Below are 13,853 nucleotides of genomic sequence, written 5' to 3' on the forward strand. Positions count from 1 at the left end.
ACTGACAAGGGAGTCAAGGGTTACAGTGAACAGACAAGAAGATGAAGAGACAGCTATGATGTGGGAGCATTTCTTCACTCAAGGATGTGAGGAAGCTTTGGAATTCTCAGCTCTTGAGGACTATGGAGCCTCAGTCATCAAGTATTTTTAGGGGAGAGATTGATTGGCTTCTAGATATTGAAGATATCAAGGAATATGGGTTGATTGTTGGGAGAATGATGCTGAGGTAGAGGAGCCAATGATCTCATTGAACAGTTTAAAATGCTCAATAGGCCAAATGATGTGAGTGTTAAGTTGATTGGCCATGTTAAAATTGCCCCTTAGTGTCCTATGATACTTCGGTTAGAGGGATTAGTGGGTAAAATATGTAGTGATATGGGGATAGGGCCTGGGTGGAACTGTGGTCGGTGCAGACTCAATGGGCTGAAGGGCCTCTTTCTGCACTGTAGGATTCTATGATCTATGACCATGTTCAATTTCGCCCTCAGTTCTCTGTGTACACGGAGTCTGCACGTTCTCTCTGTGTATTTCCTCCAGGTGCTCCAGTTCCCTCCCACAGTCCAAAGATGTGAGAGTTAGGTTGATTGGCCATGCTAAATTAACACTAGTGTTTGTGGGGATTAACAGGGTAAATATGTGGGATTGCGGGAATAGGGCCTGGGGAGGATTGTAGTTGATGTAGACTCGATGAGCCCAATGACCTTTTTCTATGATTCTATGAAATAGAGGCAGTGGAGAAAGGGCAAGAGAGAATCACAAGAATAATCCTAGAACTGTAATCACTTGTGAACTCGCTGGTGTTTCACCAAGTTTGCTGATCGAGTGAATCCCTTCCCACAGTCAGAGCAGGTGAACAGCCTCTGCCCGATGTGAACTCACTGTGTACCTGCAGGGTGGATGACTGAGTGAATCCCTTCCTACATACAGAGAACTGAACAGCCTCTGCCCTGTGTGAATGCACTGGTGGATCATCAGTCCCTGAGAGCTTTTAAAGCTACTCCCACAGTTGGAGAGTTTAGAGGGTCTCTCCAGGGTGTGAGTGATGTTCTGTCTGGATAACCGAGTAAATCCTTTCACACTCACCAAGCTGGTAAATGGTCTGTCCCCGATGTGAACTCACTGGTGTTCCTGCAGGTTGGATGAGCTTTTAAATCTCTTTGTGCAGTGAGAATGTGCTGGTGGGACACCAGTTAGCCAGAGCTTTTGAAGCCCTGCCCACATACAGAGCAGCTGAACTGTCTCTCCCCTGTGTAAATGCACTGGTTGATCATCAGTTGCTGAGAGGTTTTGAGTCCATTCTCTCAGTCAGAGTATTTAAAGGATCTCTCCTTGTTGTGAGTAATACTGTGTCTCAGCAGGCTGGACGACTGAGTGAATCCCTTTCCACACACAGAGCAGGGGAATGGTTTCTCCCCAGTGTGAACTCGCTGGTGTATCCGCAGTGTGGAAGAACTTTTAAATCTCTTTGTGCAGTGAGAGCAACTGAAGGGTCTCTCCTCAGTGTGAACTCGCTGGTGAACCAACAGTTCATCAGAGCTTTCAAAACCAGTCCCACAGTCAGTGCATTGAAAGGGTCTCTCCTGGGTGTGAGTGACTTTGTGTTTCAGCAGGTTGGACAACTGAGTGAAACCCTTCCCACACACAGAGCAGGGGAATGGTTTCTCCCCAGTGTGAACTCGCTGGTGTTTCCGCAGTGTGGAAGAACTTTTAAATCTCTTTGTGCAGTGAGAGCAGCTGAAGGGTCTCTCCTCAGTGTGAACTCGCTGGTGAATCATCAGATCCGCAGCACTTTTGAAGCCACGCCCACAGTCAGAGCATTTAAAAGGTCTCTCATCGCTGTGAGTGACTTTGTGTGTTGTCAGACCAGATGACTGAGTGAATCCCTTCCCACACACAGAGCAGGTGAATGGTCTCTTCCCAGTGTGAACTCGCTGGTGTACCCGCAGATTGGATGAGGTTTTGAACCTCTTTGTGCAGTGAGAGCAGCTGAAGGGTCTCTCCTCAGTGTGAGTGCGCTGGTGGATGTTCAAATCTGCAGCACTTTTGAAGCTGCTCCCACAATCAGAGCATTTAAAGGGTCTCTCATTACTGTGAGTGACTTTGTGATTCTGTAGGTGGGATGACTGAGTGAATCCCTTCCCACACACAGAGCAGGTGAACGGTCTCTCCCCAGTGTGAACTCGCTGGTGTGTCCGCAGGTGGGTTGACCGATTGAATCCCTTCCCACACTGAGAGCAGGTGAACAGCCCCTCTGCAGTGTGAAAGCGTTTGTGGGACACCAGTTCACCACAGCTTTTGAAGCCACTCCCACAGTCAGAGCATTTAAAGTGTCTCTCCTGGCTGTGAGTAACTTTGTGTTTTAGCAAGCTGGATAATTGAGTGAATCCCTTCCCACACACAGAGCAGGTGAACGGTCTTTCCCCAGTGTGAACTCGCTGGTGTTGCCGCAGGTTGGATGATGTTCTAAATGTCTTTGTGCAGTGAGAGCAGCTGAACGGTCTCTCCTCAGTGTGAATGCGCTCGTGGTCTCTCAGATCCGCAGCACGTTTGAAGCCGCTTCCACAGTCAGAGCATTTAAAGGGTCTCTCATTGCTGTGAGTGACTTTGTGTCTGAGCAGGTGGGATAACTGAATGTATCCCTTCCCACACAAAGAGCAGGTGAATGGTCTCTCCCCGGTGTGACTGCGTCGATGGATTTCCAGGTCACAGGGGGCTCTGTATCTCTTTCCACAATCCCTACATTTCCACGGTTTCTCCATGGTGCGGGTGTCCTTGTGACTCTCCAGGTTAAACAATCAGTTAAATCTGACACAGAACACGGGTACAGTCTCTCCCCACTGTGAATGCTATGATGTATTTTCAGGCTGTGTAACTGGTTGAAGTTCTTTCCACACTCAGTGCAGTGAAACACTCTCACTCGGGTGTAGTTGTACCTTGGTGCTTTTCCGGTCACATTGACATTAAAGGGCTGTTGACGCAGACAGAACAGAGAAACATTTCTCCTTCCAGATTCATAGGTCTATAATATTCAGGTCCCGATGAATTGAGTGAGGGTGTCAGATGCCGATATGACGTTTGTTTCAAGATTTTGGTCTGTCAATCCTCACCTTCTCATATTCTGTAAATGAGTTTGAAAAATTCATCAGTGTCAGTGCAGGATAGAAATTCAGAAAAGACAATTCTAGTTTTTATGGAATATGTTTTTCTCTCACTTTCCCCAAAAGCTGTAAATCCCCATCCCAAACATTCTCCCTCTATCCTCACTCTGCTGTACCTAATATTCACCCTCCCAATTCTCCTGAAGGTGCTGATTGAGGCTGATTAGCAGATCCATGCTCACTGCTTCCTGTCCTGGACACAGAGAGCTGAAAATCTCCATGCAGGCTGCCAGACAGATATATGTCTGTATGACTGGACTGACAATGTGTGGAATGTACAAACTGGGTTCACTTCCTTTCCCTTCCGTTGCTGCGAGTTACCAATTTCCCCCAGGTTGAGAAAAGTAAGTGTTTTACTCACAGATATTGGCCTGTTTAAGGACAGGAGGGAGTTTGAGTCTGTCTGAAGCTCAATCTTCATTCACACAAAGCCCGTGATCTGATTGGCTGGAGGACCAGAGTCCTTCCGGTCATCCAAATCTTCCCATTGGTCCCATTACCCTCAACATGAAGGTCAGGGGGTGGGATCTCCGCCGCGCGAACCCGGGAGCCCCGCCCCCACCCATTGTTCCCCTGCCCCTCCTCGAGCCAAGGTTTCCAGACAAGCGGCGGCGGCTCCGGCCAGAGCGAGAAACCGCTCGGTGATCTCCCCCCTCCCTCCGGCCCGGGACTGCGCATGTCCAAGGGAGAGAGGAAGCTGCGCATGTGCCGGGCGATGCCCACCCACTAACCTTCGTGCTGCGGTGTTAACCAATGGGAACTCTGGAGGACCGCAAGGTCTCAGGTCCTCCAGCCAATCAGAGCTCCCCATTGTCTGAATGCGGAAGTTCATTCCTGCCCAGCAAAGCTGCTGCTGCTGCTCTCTCTCTGAATGAAGATTGAGCTTCAGACAGACTCAGACTTCCTCCTGTCTGCAACATCTGTGAGTAAAACACTTTCTTTTCTCCCCCTTCCCATTTCTTCTCTCATTTTAGACTTGAATTTTTAACTTGCAGGTCACCACTCGCTGCCAAAATAAAAATCCTCCTTGCATTCTTCATGTATCTATGTATTACACACATTAGTCTACTCATTTATGTCTAAATGTATAACTTTCTGGGGAAATTGTTGTCTTGCAGGAACTGATGACAACAAATAGAAGCAGGAGTGACCACCAGGCCCATCAAGCCTGTCCAGCCATTCAATCCGATCGTGGCTGATCTATTCCATCCTCAACTCCTTTTCTGTGTGTGGTAGATTGTGGTAGATTGTGAGGAAGGGTGTCATAGTCTGCAGGGAGACTTAGATAGGTTGCAGAGCTGGGCCGAGAGGTGGCGGATGGAATTTAATGCGGAGAAGTGTGAGGTAATTCACTTTGGTAGGAGCAACAGATGTGTCGAGTATAGGGCTAACGGGAGGACTTTGAATAGTGTGGATGAACAGAGGGATCTAGGTGTGTGTGTACATAGATCCCTGAAAGTTGGGAATCAAGTAGATAAGGTTGTTAAGAAGGCGTACGGTGTCTTGGCGTTTATTGGTAGGGGGATTGAATTTAGGAGTCGCAGTGTAATGTTGCAACTGTACACTACTCTAGTGCGGCCGCACTTGGAGTACTGTGTGCAGTTCTGGTCCCCGCATTACAAGAAGGATGTGGAGGCGTTGGAGAGGGTGCAGAGGAGGTTTACTAGGATGTTGCCTGGTATGGTGGGGAGGTCCTATGAGGAGAGACTGAGGGATTTAGGGTTGTTTTCGTTGGAAAGAAGGCGGCTAAGAGGGGATCTTATTGAAACATATAAGATGATTAGAGGTTTAGATAGGGTGGATAGTGATAGCCTTTTTCCTCGGATGGAGAAAGCTAGCACGAGGGGGCATGGCTTTAAATTAAGGGGGGGTAGCTACAGGACGGATGTCAGGGGTAGGTTCTTTACCCAGCGGGTGGTGAGGGATTGGAATGCCCTGCCTGCTGCAGTTGTAAATGCGTCTAGTTTGGGGGCGTTTAAGAGATCTCTGGATAGGTTTATGGACGAAAAGGGATTGGTATAGGCTAGTGGGTCATTGTTTTTGTAACTGGTCGGCGCAACATCGTGGGCCGAAGGGCCTGTTCTGCGCTGTAATGTTCTATGTTCTATGTTTATTTCCCCATAGCCTTCTATTCCCCGATCTATCAAATATTTATCCACCTCCACTTTAAATACTTCTAATGATCCAGAGTCCACCACCGTTTGGGGCAGAGAATTCCAGATATTCCCCATCCTTTGCGAGAAAAAAATTCTGTGCAACTCAAGTTTAAATGACCGACCCTTTATCTTGTTGCTTGTTCATAACTCTTCCACTGGTGAAAATATCTCACCATCCACCCTGTCAAGCCCCCTCAGGATCTTATATGCTTCAATAAAGTCACCCCTTTGTCTTCAAAACTTCAATGAATACAGACCTAGACAATTTATTCTCTCTTGGCAGGACCGCCCTCTAATCCCAGGAATTAACCTGGTGCATCTGCTTTGGACTACCTCCAATGTTACTATATCCTTGTTTAGGTAAGGGGATCAATAATGTACACAGTATTCCAGGTGAGGCCTCACCAACACCCTGTACAATTGCAACAAAACATCCCTGTTTTTAAACTTCACCCCTTTGCAATAAAGTCCAAAATGCCATTTTCCTTTTTGGCTATTGTGGGACCTGTCTGCTAGCCTTTTGTGATTCATGTGCAAGATCCCTCTGTACTTCATTCAATTACATAAGAATATAAGAAATAGGAGCAGGAGTAGGCCATCTAGCCCTTCGAGCCTGCCCCGCCATTCAATAAGATCATGGCTGATCTGTCGTGGCTCAGTTCCACATTCCTGCCCTCTCCCCATAACCCTTAATCCCCTCTCTTACCAAAAACCCATCAACCCGCGTCTTAAAAATATTTAGCGAGGCAGCCTCCACCACTTCAACGGGCAGAGAATTCCAGAGATTCACCACCCTTTGAGTGAAGAAGTTCTTCCTCAACTCCATTCTAAACCGCCCCCCCTTTATCTTGAGGCTGTGCCCCCTAGTCCTACTGTCCTTTCTGAGCGGGAAGAGTCTCTCCACCTCTATCCTATCCATCCCATTCATCATCTTATATGTCTCAATGAGATCTCCCCTCATTACAAGTCCAGTCTATTCAGCCTCTCCTCATAGCTCAACCCCCTCAACTCCAGCATCAACCTAGTAAACCTCCTCTGCACTCCCTCCAAGGCCAAAATATCCTTGCGTAAGTACGGCGCCCAATTGCGGCCTCTCTCCATAGAGATAATCTCCCTTTTGATTCCTCCTACTGAAATACATGACCCTACACTTTCGCACGTTAAACTCCATTTGCCAGGTTTTCACAGTCACTCCATCCATCTATATCCCATTGCAGAATCAAAAACTCCTCATCAGAACATGTCTGTCCACCTATCTTCAAATCATTTAGAAACTTTACATTCTGTTCCTTCCTTCAGATCACTAATTGAATAATGAACAATTGCAGGCCAAGAACTGATCCCTGTGGTACTTGACTAGTTACATCTTTACACTCTGAAAATGACCCATTTATTCCAATTTTCTGTTTTCTATGTGATGGCCAGTTTTCAATCCATGTTTACACACTTCCTGCAATTCCATGGGCTTTTACTTTATGTCCCAGTCTCTTATGCAGTACCTTGTCAAATGCCTTTTGGAAATCATAGCATCCCTAGAGTGCAGGACGCCATTTGGCTCATCGAGTCTGCACTGACTCTCGAACAGAGCATCTTTCCCAGGCCCTCTCCCCATAACCCCACATCTTTACCATACTAATCCTCCTACTCTATATCTATTGGGACTGTCGCGATTAACGGAATTTCACAGTAACTTCATTGCAACGTTAATGTAAACCTTACTTGTGACTAATGAATAAACTTTAAAAAAAGGAAATGTCTATTCCGAATTTCTATCCTGTACTGAGAGTGATGACTTTTATATTCTGCTTTTGCAGGATAACAGAAGGTGAGGATTTACAGACAGAAATCTCAAACCAAACGTCACATCAAAATCTGATTGATCAGGACCAGAATATCATTGGCCTTTAAATCTAGAAGGAAAATATTTTTCTATTCTGTCTGCTTCAGAACTTTTTAAACATAAATGTGACTGTAAAAGCACGAAGACAAAGACACACCCGAGTGAGAGTGTTCCAGTGCACTGTGTGTGGAAAGAGCTTTTACCAGTTCCACAGCCTGAAAATACATCGCAGCATTCACAGCGGGGAGAGACTGTACCTGTGTCCTGTATGAGATTTAACTGATTGTTTAACCTGGAGAGTCACAAGGACACCCGCACCATGGAGAAACCGTGGAAATGTGGGGACTGTGGGAGAGGATTCAGTTTCCCATCTCAGCTGGAAATTCATCGGCGCAGTCACTCTGGGGAGAGGCCGTTCACTTGCTCTGTGTGTGGGAAGGGATACATTCAGATAATTGATTTACAGAGGCATCAGCGAATTCACACTGGGGAGAGATCGTTCACTTGCTCTGACTGTGGGAAAGGATTCACTCAGTTATCCAGTCTGCGGAGACACCAGCGAGTTCACACTGGGGAGAGACCATTCGTCTGTTCTGTGTGTGGGAAGGGATTCACTCAGTTATTTCATTTGCAGAACCACCAGCGAGTTCATACAGGGGAGAAACCATTCACTTGCTCTGTGTGTGGGAAAGGATTCAGTGTGTCATCAAGCCTGCACAGACACCAGCAAGTTCACACTGGGGACAGGCCGTTCTCCTGCTGTGTGTGTGGGAAAGGATTCAGTGTGCCATCTGCCCTGCGGAGACACCAGTGGGTTCACACTGGGGAGAGACCGTTCACCTGCACCGTGTGTGGGAAAGGATTCACTCACTCATCCCAACTGCAGAAACACCAGCAAGTTCACAAGTCATAGAATCATATAGTACAGAAGAGGCCTTTCAGCCCATCAAGTCTGCACTGACAAAACAATACTAACTTTCCACTAATCCATTTTCCAGCATTTGACTGATGGCGTTTGAACTGTCAAAATATTCAAAATATGGTTTGAGTGAGGGACTGGGCTTTGTTCACAATCTGAGTGTGTCTGTGCGCACACTCAGAGGTTGGTCTAGGGGATTTTCACAGTAACTTCATTGCAGCATTAATGTAAGCCTACTTGTGAAACCAATAAATAAGCTTAAACTTATCTACAAACTATCATTGAAGCATCCACTGAGGCATGTGAGAGAATGGGCCTCGGACTAAACATCCGGGAAACAAAGGTTCTCTCCCAGCCCATTCCTGCTCCCTCCTCCCCAACCCATCAAGATCCACAGTGAGTCCCTGGACAATGTGGATCATTTCCCACACCTCGGGGGCCTCCTTTCGGCACAGGACATTGGCTATGAAATCCAGCATTGACTCCAATGCACCAGGGCAGGCTTCAGACACCTGAGGAAGAGTGTTTGAAGCCCAAGACCTCAAATCCAGCACCAAGTTCGAGGTCTGCAGAGCAGCTGTGGTCCCCACCTTTCTGTATCCATCAGAAACATGGACAGTGAACAGCAAACACCTCAAATCCCTGGAGAGATGTCACCAACGTTGCCTCTGCAAAATCCTGCAAATCTCTTTTGACACCAACCAAATAAACAAACTCAAATTAACTTAGGGGCAAATGCACTGGCAGGATAGGCATACCAATGTCAGTGTCCTGTCCCAGGCCAAGACCCCCAGTAGTGAGGCACTGGTCACATTTGACCAGCTGCGATAGGTGGGCCAACTTGTCCGTAAACTGCATACAAGACTCCTGAAACAAGTGCTATATTCCAAGCTCCACAATGGGAAGCTGCAGAAAGTTGCTGATAGGTTTGAGAAATTTTAAACCATGTCTCATTTCAGACAGTAACAGAACTACCAGCAGAGTTAAATGACTCAGAAGCTAACAAGGGAACAGTCCACACACGTGAATTCAGGAAGAGATTTAAACAAGTAATTCTGATTTAGTTTTTTTGGATCTCTAAATTACAAGTAAATCAGAATTACTTGTTTAAATCTTTGAATTTCACAGAATTCTGATTTAAACCTGAATTACCCAATTTTAAAATGTATGTTAGCTTTATTTTTAAAAACAATTAGCCAAAGGCAGGCTGCTGCAAGGCATGATGGTACAGAGACACTTAAATCAGGCTTCAGAACAACGAAGCCACAAAATGTGCCATTGTTTATCAGCTAAGTTTCTAAAAGAAAGATTTTCAAGGCATCTTCACGAATAGGATTGATTCACACTGTCCAGATAAGACAATGCCTTCTCAGGCATGAGAACTTGCATTTGTCTGTTTGGCCAGTGGCAGAGCAAGAACTGGTGGAAACTTTAACTTTGACCTTTGCAGCTAAGCATCTGGGGTTGCTAAGCAATAGGGGAAGTGGAGTCAGCAATCGGGGGAAGAAGCATTTGGATTCTATGGACAGATTAAATTCCATTGTGTTGAAGGGTAAAATGCAATTGGCTAAATTACATATGTAATTAATGATGTTTTTGGACAGAAAATGATTGGTTCACACCTCATGAAAGGCAGGAGAATTTGACATGAAGGATGTATAATTGATCTATCCTAAGCATTTTACATCAGAGTTATTGCAGAGATCAGGATGCTTCTGTTCCAGAGAGGTATTACACTGTCCAATAATATTTCCCTTCAATCATTGGTCAAATAAAAGATAAGACTTTAAACTGGGACACAGGTTTTCGTGAGTCTTTGTATTGTCTGAAGGTTTTGGCAATATCTGGTCTCCAGTGGTAATGTACCCAGTGTGTTGGGGACAATGCACTCAGAATAATCATTGAACACTCAAGCCTGATTCAATCGACAAACAGTTTATTGAATTACCGTTACCACCTGTAAAATTTTTGTTCTTTATCTGGGGTTGAGGTGACAACGACAGAATTCTCAGTTATTTCAAATTCCTCCAGGCTACATGTAAAATTTCCAGATTTAACTGGTTCGAATAAATCCACAATTATAAACTAAAATAGACACGAGTTTCTGAGTGATTTAAAAACAAATCAACTGACTGCTGAAAGGGTTAACTTTTCTACAGAGCCTAAAGGGGTGGGGAGTGAGCAGAAAAAACTTGGCATGTAATTATGGCATTTTACATAATTTCAAAAAAACTTTCTAACAACAAAACAAACTTGATTTTAAACTTCATCTATTCATTTTTTTGTTACATTCCTCAACCTAATTATTGTAATTTGATCAGTTATAGTTAGGGATGGTAACTTTTGTGCTTTATAAACTGATTCACTCATTTTGTTAATTCTATATGGGCTCGGAGAATCAGAACCCAGACTTCTTCATTATTATCCTTTTTTACCTCTCCCAACGCTCCCTCTGTTTTGGGGGAGGGCCGTGGGGATTCCAAATCTCATTTTATCATAAAAGTGAAATACTGCGGATGCTGGAAAATCTCAGCAGGTCTGACAGCATCTGTGGAGAGAGAATAGAGCCAATGTCTCGAGTCTGGATGACCCTTTATCAGAGCTCTTATGAAGCGTCATCCAGACACGAAATGGCTCTATTCTCGAACCATTTTATCGATAGGTTTTGTGTTCTTAGTTTCCAAATGGCAGGTAAGAGACCTGTCCGGTACCCACTCGATTTTTCACTGGCCATGATGGGGTAAGATAATAACCATTACGATCTACTCTCAGAGGATCCACTTTTCAGTCCAGTGCTACTTGGAGTATACCGTCACTTCACTGACTATCGGGTCACAAATCAGTCACCGTTTTTATCACAAGTTTAAGATAAATTAATTTAAACAATGCCTGAGAACACTTCTTAATTTCTTAACCAACTACCTACCACTGTTTGTTGATTGGTCAGGCCCCACTTTTTACAGATTTGGGTATCTCAGCCGCTGAACACCAACTCATTCCCAGTAAATATTCTCACCAGGTCCTCTGTCAGGGCCCTGCTAAGCAGCTTTAATGGTCCATAATTGCAGAAACTGAGCTGTCACAGGAATATGGTCAAGACAGTCCAGTCCCATAATGCCTCACATTCAATCTGCAGTCCTTCAATTATAACAGAATATGTGTCTGTATGTAGCCGCCTCGGCCACGGTCAACCCCAACACTGCCTTCTTGAACTGCTACAATGCCTGTAAATACATCCACAGTGCTGTTAGGGAGTGATTTCCAGCTACACATTCCAGACTTTCACTAGACTGTTGGTGGATACCAGATTGATATATTCCATTCAACCACACCCAAGGTGAGTTATCCCAATTTCATTATTGTCCAGGACAATACATCCACAATCTCTTTAAAACAGAAATTCAACATTCCCATTTGATTTCAGGTATTAACATATTCTGTTAGTTTGTTCTTTATTGTCAATGTCAGGCTGGGGTTGTTCCCCTTGGAGCAAAGGAGGTTGAGGGGAGATTTGATAGAGGTGGACAAGATTCTGACAGATTTAGATAAGGCGGACAAAGAAAAACTGCTCCCATTCGCTGATGGGACAAGGATGAGGGGGGACACAGATTTAAGGTTTTGAGTCAGAGATGCAGGGGGAGGAATGTGAGGAAGAATATTTTGCTGCAGCGAATGGTATTGACTTGGAACCCACTCCCTACGAGGGTGGAGGAAGTGGAAACAATCAATTACAAAGGAAATTGGATGGGCATCTGGGGGGTCTCAAACAGAAATGCTGACTAAATATCTCTGACCTTCCTAACACCCTGTCACTCTGTGATTCTTGTTAAATTTGAAACCAGGCAATCGCAACAAAGCTCAAAGAGCATCAGCCCACTGGAGGCAAAGCCATGAGACCAGCCAGTCCAGCAGAAAGAAACCCTCCCCATTGACCAGCTGTGAGAATGAACAAAATGCAGTCCTGGATGTAACTGAGAGCTGAAACAGTAACAGCAGAATCCAACCCTGAATATCACTCGTGAACTTGTTGGTGTCTCAGCAGCTGGGATGAAATTCTGAACCCTTTCTATACATTGAGCTGGTGAACGGTTTCTCCCCCGTGTGAACACACTGGTGTCTCCACAGGCTGGTTGAATCACTGAATCCCTTCCCATATGCAGAGCAGCTGAATGGTTTCTCCTCAGTGTGACCACGCTGATGTGTCAGCAAGTGGGACAGTCGAGTGAATCCCTTCCCACACTGAGGTCAGGGTAATGGCCTCTCCCCAGTGTGAACTCGCTTGTGTTTCTGTAACGTGGATAACACAGTGAATCCTTTCCCACACTGAGAGCAGGTGAACGGTCTCTCCCCAGTGTGAATTCGCTGGTGTGTCCGCAGATTGGATAGCTGGTTGAATCCCTTCCCACACTGAGAACAGGTGAACGGCCTCTCCCCAGTGTGAACTCGCTGGTGTCTCCGCAGTCTGGATGAGTCAGTGAATCCCTTCCCACACTGAGAACAGGTGAATGGCCTCTCCCCAGTGTGAACTCGCTGATGTGTCCGCAGGTTGGATGGCTGAGTGAATCCCTTCCCACAGTGAGAGCAGGTGAATGGCCTCTCCCCAGTGTGAATTCGCTGGTGTGTCAGCAGAATGGATAACTGGTTGAATCCCTTTCCACACTGAGAGCAGATGAATGGCCTCTCCCCAGTGTGAACTCGCTGGTGTGTCAGCAGGTTGGATGACTGAGTGAATCCCTTCCCACACTGAGAGCAGGTGAAAGGTTTCTCTCCAGTGTGAATTCGCTGGTGTGACTGCAGGTGGCGGAACCGAATGAATCCCTCCCCACACTGAGAGCAGATGAACGGCCCCTCTCCAGAGTGGCTATGCCGATGAGCTTCCAGCAGAGATGGGAATCTGTATCTCTTTCCACAATCCACACATTTCCATGGTTTCTCCATGGTGCAGGTATCCTTGCCTCTCCCTTGGGTGGACAATTAGTTGAAGACTCGTCCACTCACGTGTACAGTCTCTCCCCGCTGTGAATGGTGTGATATTTATTCAGGCTGTGTAACTGGTTAAAGCTCTTCAGTCAGTGCTCTGGAACACTCTCACTTAAATGGAGAGAAAGCTCAGATGAGGAAGGATTTCTTCACTCAAGGATGTGGTGAAGTTTTGGATCCCTTTTTCACAAATTGCATCCGTTTTTTGCAAATCCTTCCATGACATTATTGTTTCCTATTTCCAGTCACACCAGTGTTTGGACCTTTTTCTACAGACACACTTACATTCAGGTTCTGTCAGGTTTTGATCTGATGTCTGGTTTGAGTTTCCCTTCGAAGTTTGTCGTCAAATTTCCTGAAAAAAAATCATCACCTTCAGTCAAGAATAGATACTAAGCGAGAAACGTTTCTCTTGGGTTGAGTTTTCTGTGTGTAAATCCTCCCCTCTAACTCCCTGTAAAAGGAGTTTCCAAAGTCCATCACTGTCAGTCCAGGATAGAAATTCACAACATTCTCTCCTCCTGCTGACAGTGAGCACCGCGCATGCGCCCTGCTGCTCATCGCGCCGGTAAAGATGGCTGCCGTTAACTCGGGGCCTCCAACTCAGGCATCTGTGGTCGAGGCCCCAAATGTTACGAACGCGGCACCAAGCACTTATTATTCGGGTTTTCCTGAATCCATTGGGTGCTTATAAAGCCTCCCCACCCACCCCGCCGCCTCCATTACCCTCCAGAATAAGCCGTTTCCCTGGAAACCCGGAGCCGACAAAACTACACCACTGCAGCAGCAACACCCACTGC

At 45.8% G+C, this 13,853-nt stretch overlaps 3 protein-coding genes across 3 annotated transcripts in view; 1 reads left to right on the forward strand and 2 right to left on the reverse strand.

Annotated features, from left to right (window-relative positions):
* The window catches only part of LOC145363581 (uncharacterized), a 45,312-nt gene extending 31,781 nt beyond the window's left edge, over positions 1-13,531 (reverse strand). Inside the window, 4 exon segments of the mRNA XM_080218764.1 lie at positions 1,346-1,788; positions 1,873-2,387; positions 3,108-3,118; positions 12,117-13,531. Of these exon segments, the coding sequence (XP_080074890.1) occupies positions 1,346-1,788; positions 1,873-2,387; positions 3,108-3,118; positions 12,117-13,011 (1,864 nt within the window). The 5' untranslated portion in view covers positions 13,012-13,531.
* The window catches only part of LOC145363729 (uncharacterized), a 356,716-nt gene that overhangs the window by 103,067 nt on the left and 239,796 nt on the right, over positions 1-13,853 (reverse strand). The gene's annotated exons all lie outside the window — the stretch shown is intronic.
* On the forward strand, positions 3,992-8,619 carry LOC145335536 (uncharacterized). The gene is made up of 2 exons (XM_080181328.1): positions 3,992-4,080; positions 7,129-8,619. The coding sequence occupies exon 2, from the start codon at positions 7,474-7,476 to the stop codon at positions 8,065-8,067; it is 594 nt and encodes a 197-aa protein (XP_080037454.1). The 5' UTR covers positions 3,992-4,080; positions 7,129-7,473; the 3' UTR covers positions 8,068-8,619.

This window comes from Carcharhinus amblyrhynchos, unplaced genomic scaffold (genome assembly GCF_965287045.1).
Source record: "Carcharhinus amblyrhynchos unplaced genomic scaffold, sCarAmb.v2.hapA scaffold_39, whole genome shotgun sequence".
NCBI classification, from domain to species: Eukaryota; Metazoa; Chordata; class Chondrichthyes; order Carcharhiniformes; family Carcharhinidae; genus Carcharhinus; species Carcharhinus amblyrhynchos.

Excerpts from the sequence above, each read along its gene's own strand:
- LOC145335536 (XM_080181328.1), top strand. The coding sequence starts at position 7,474 with ATGGAGAAACCGTGGAAATGTGGGGACTGTGGGAGAGGATTCAGTTTC.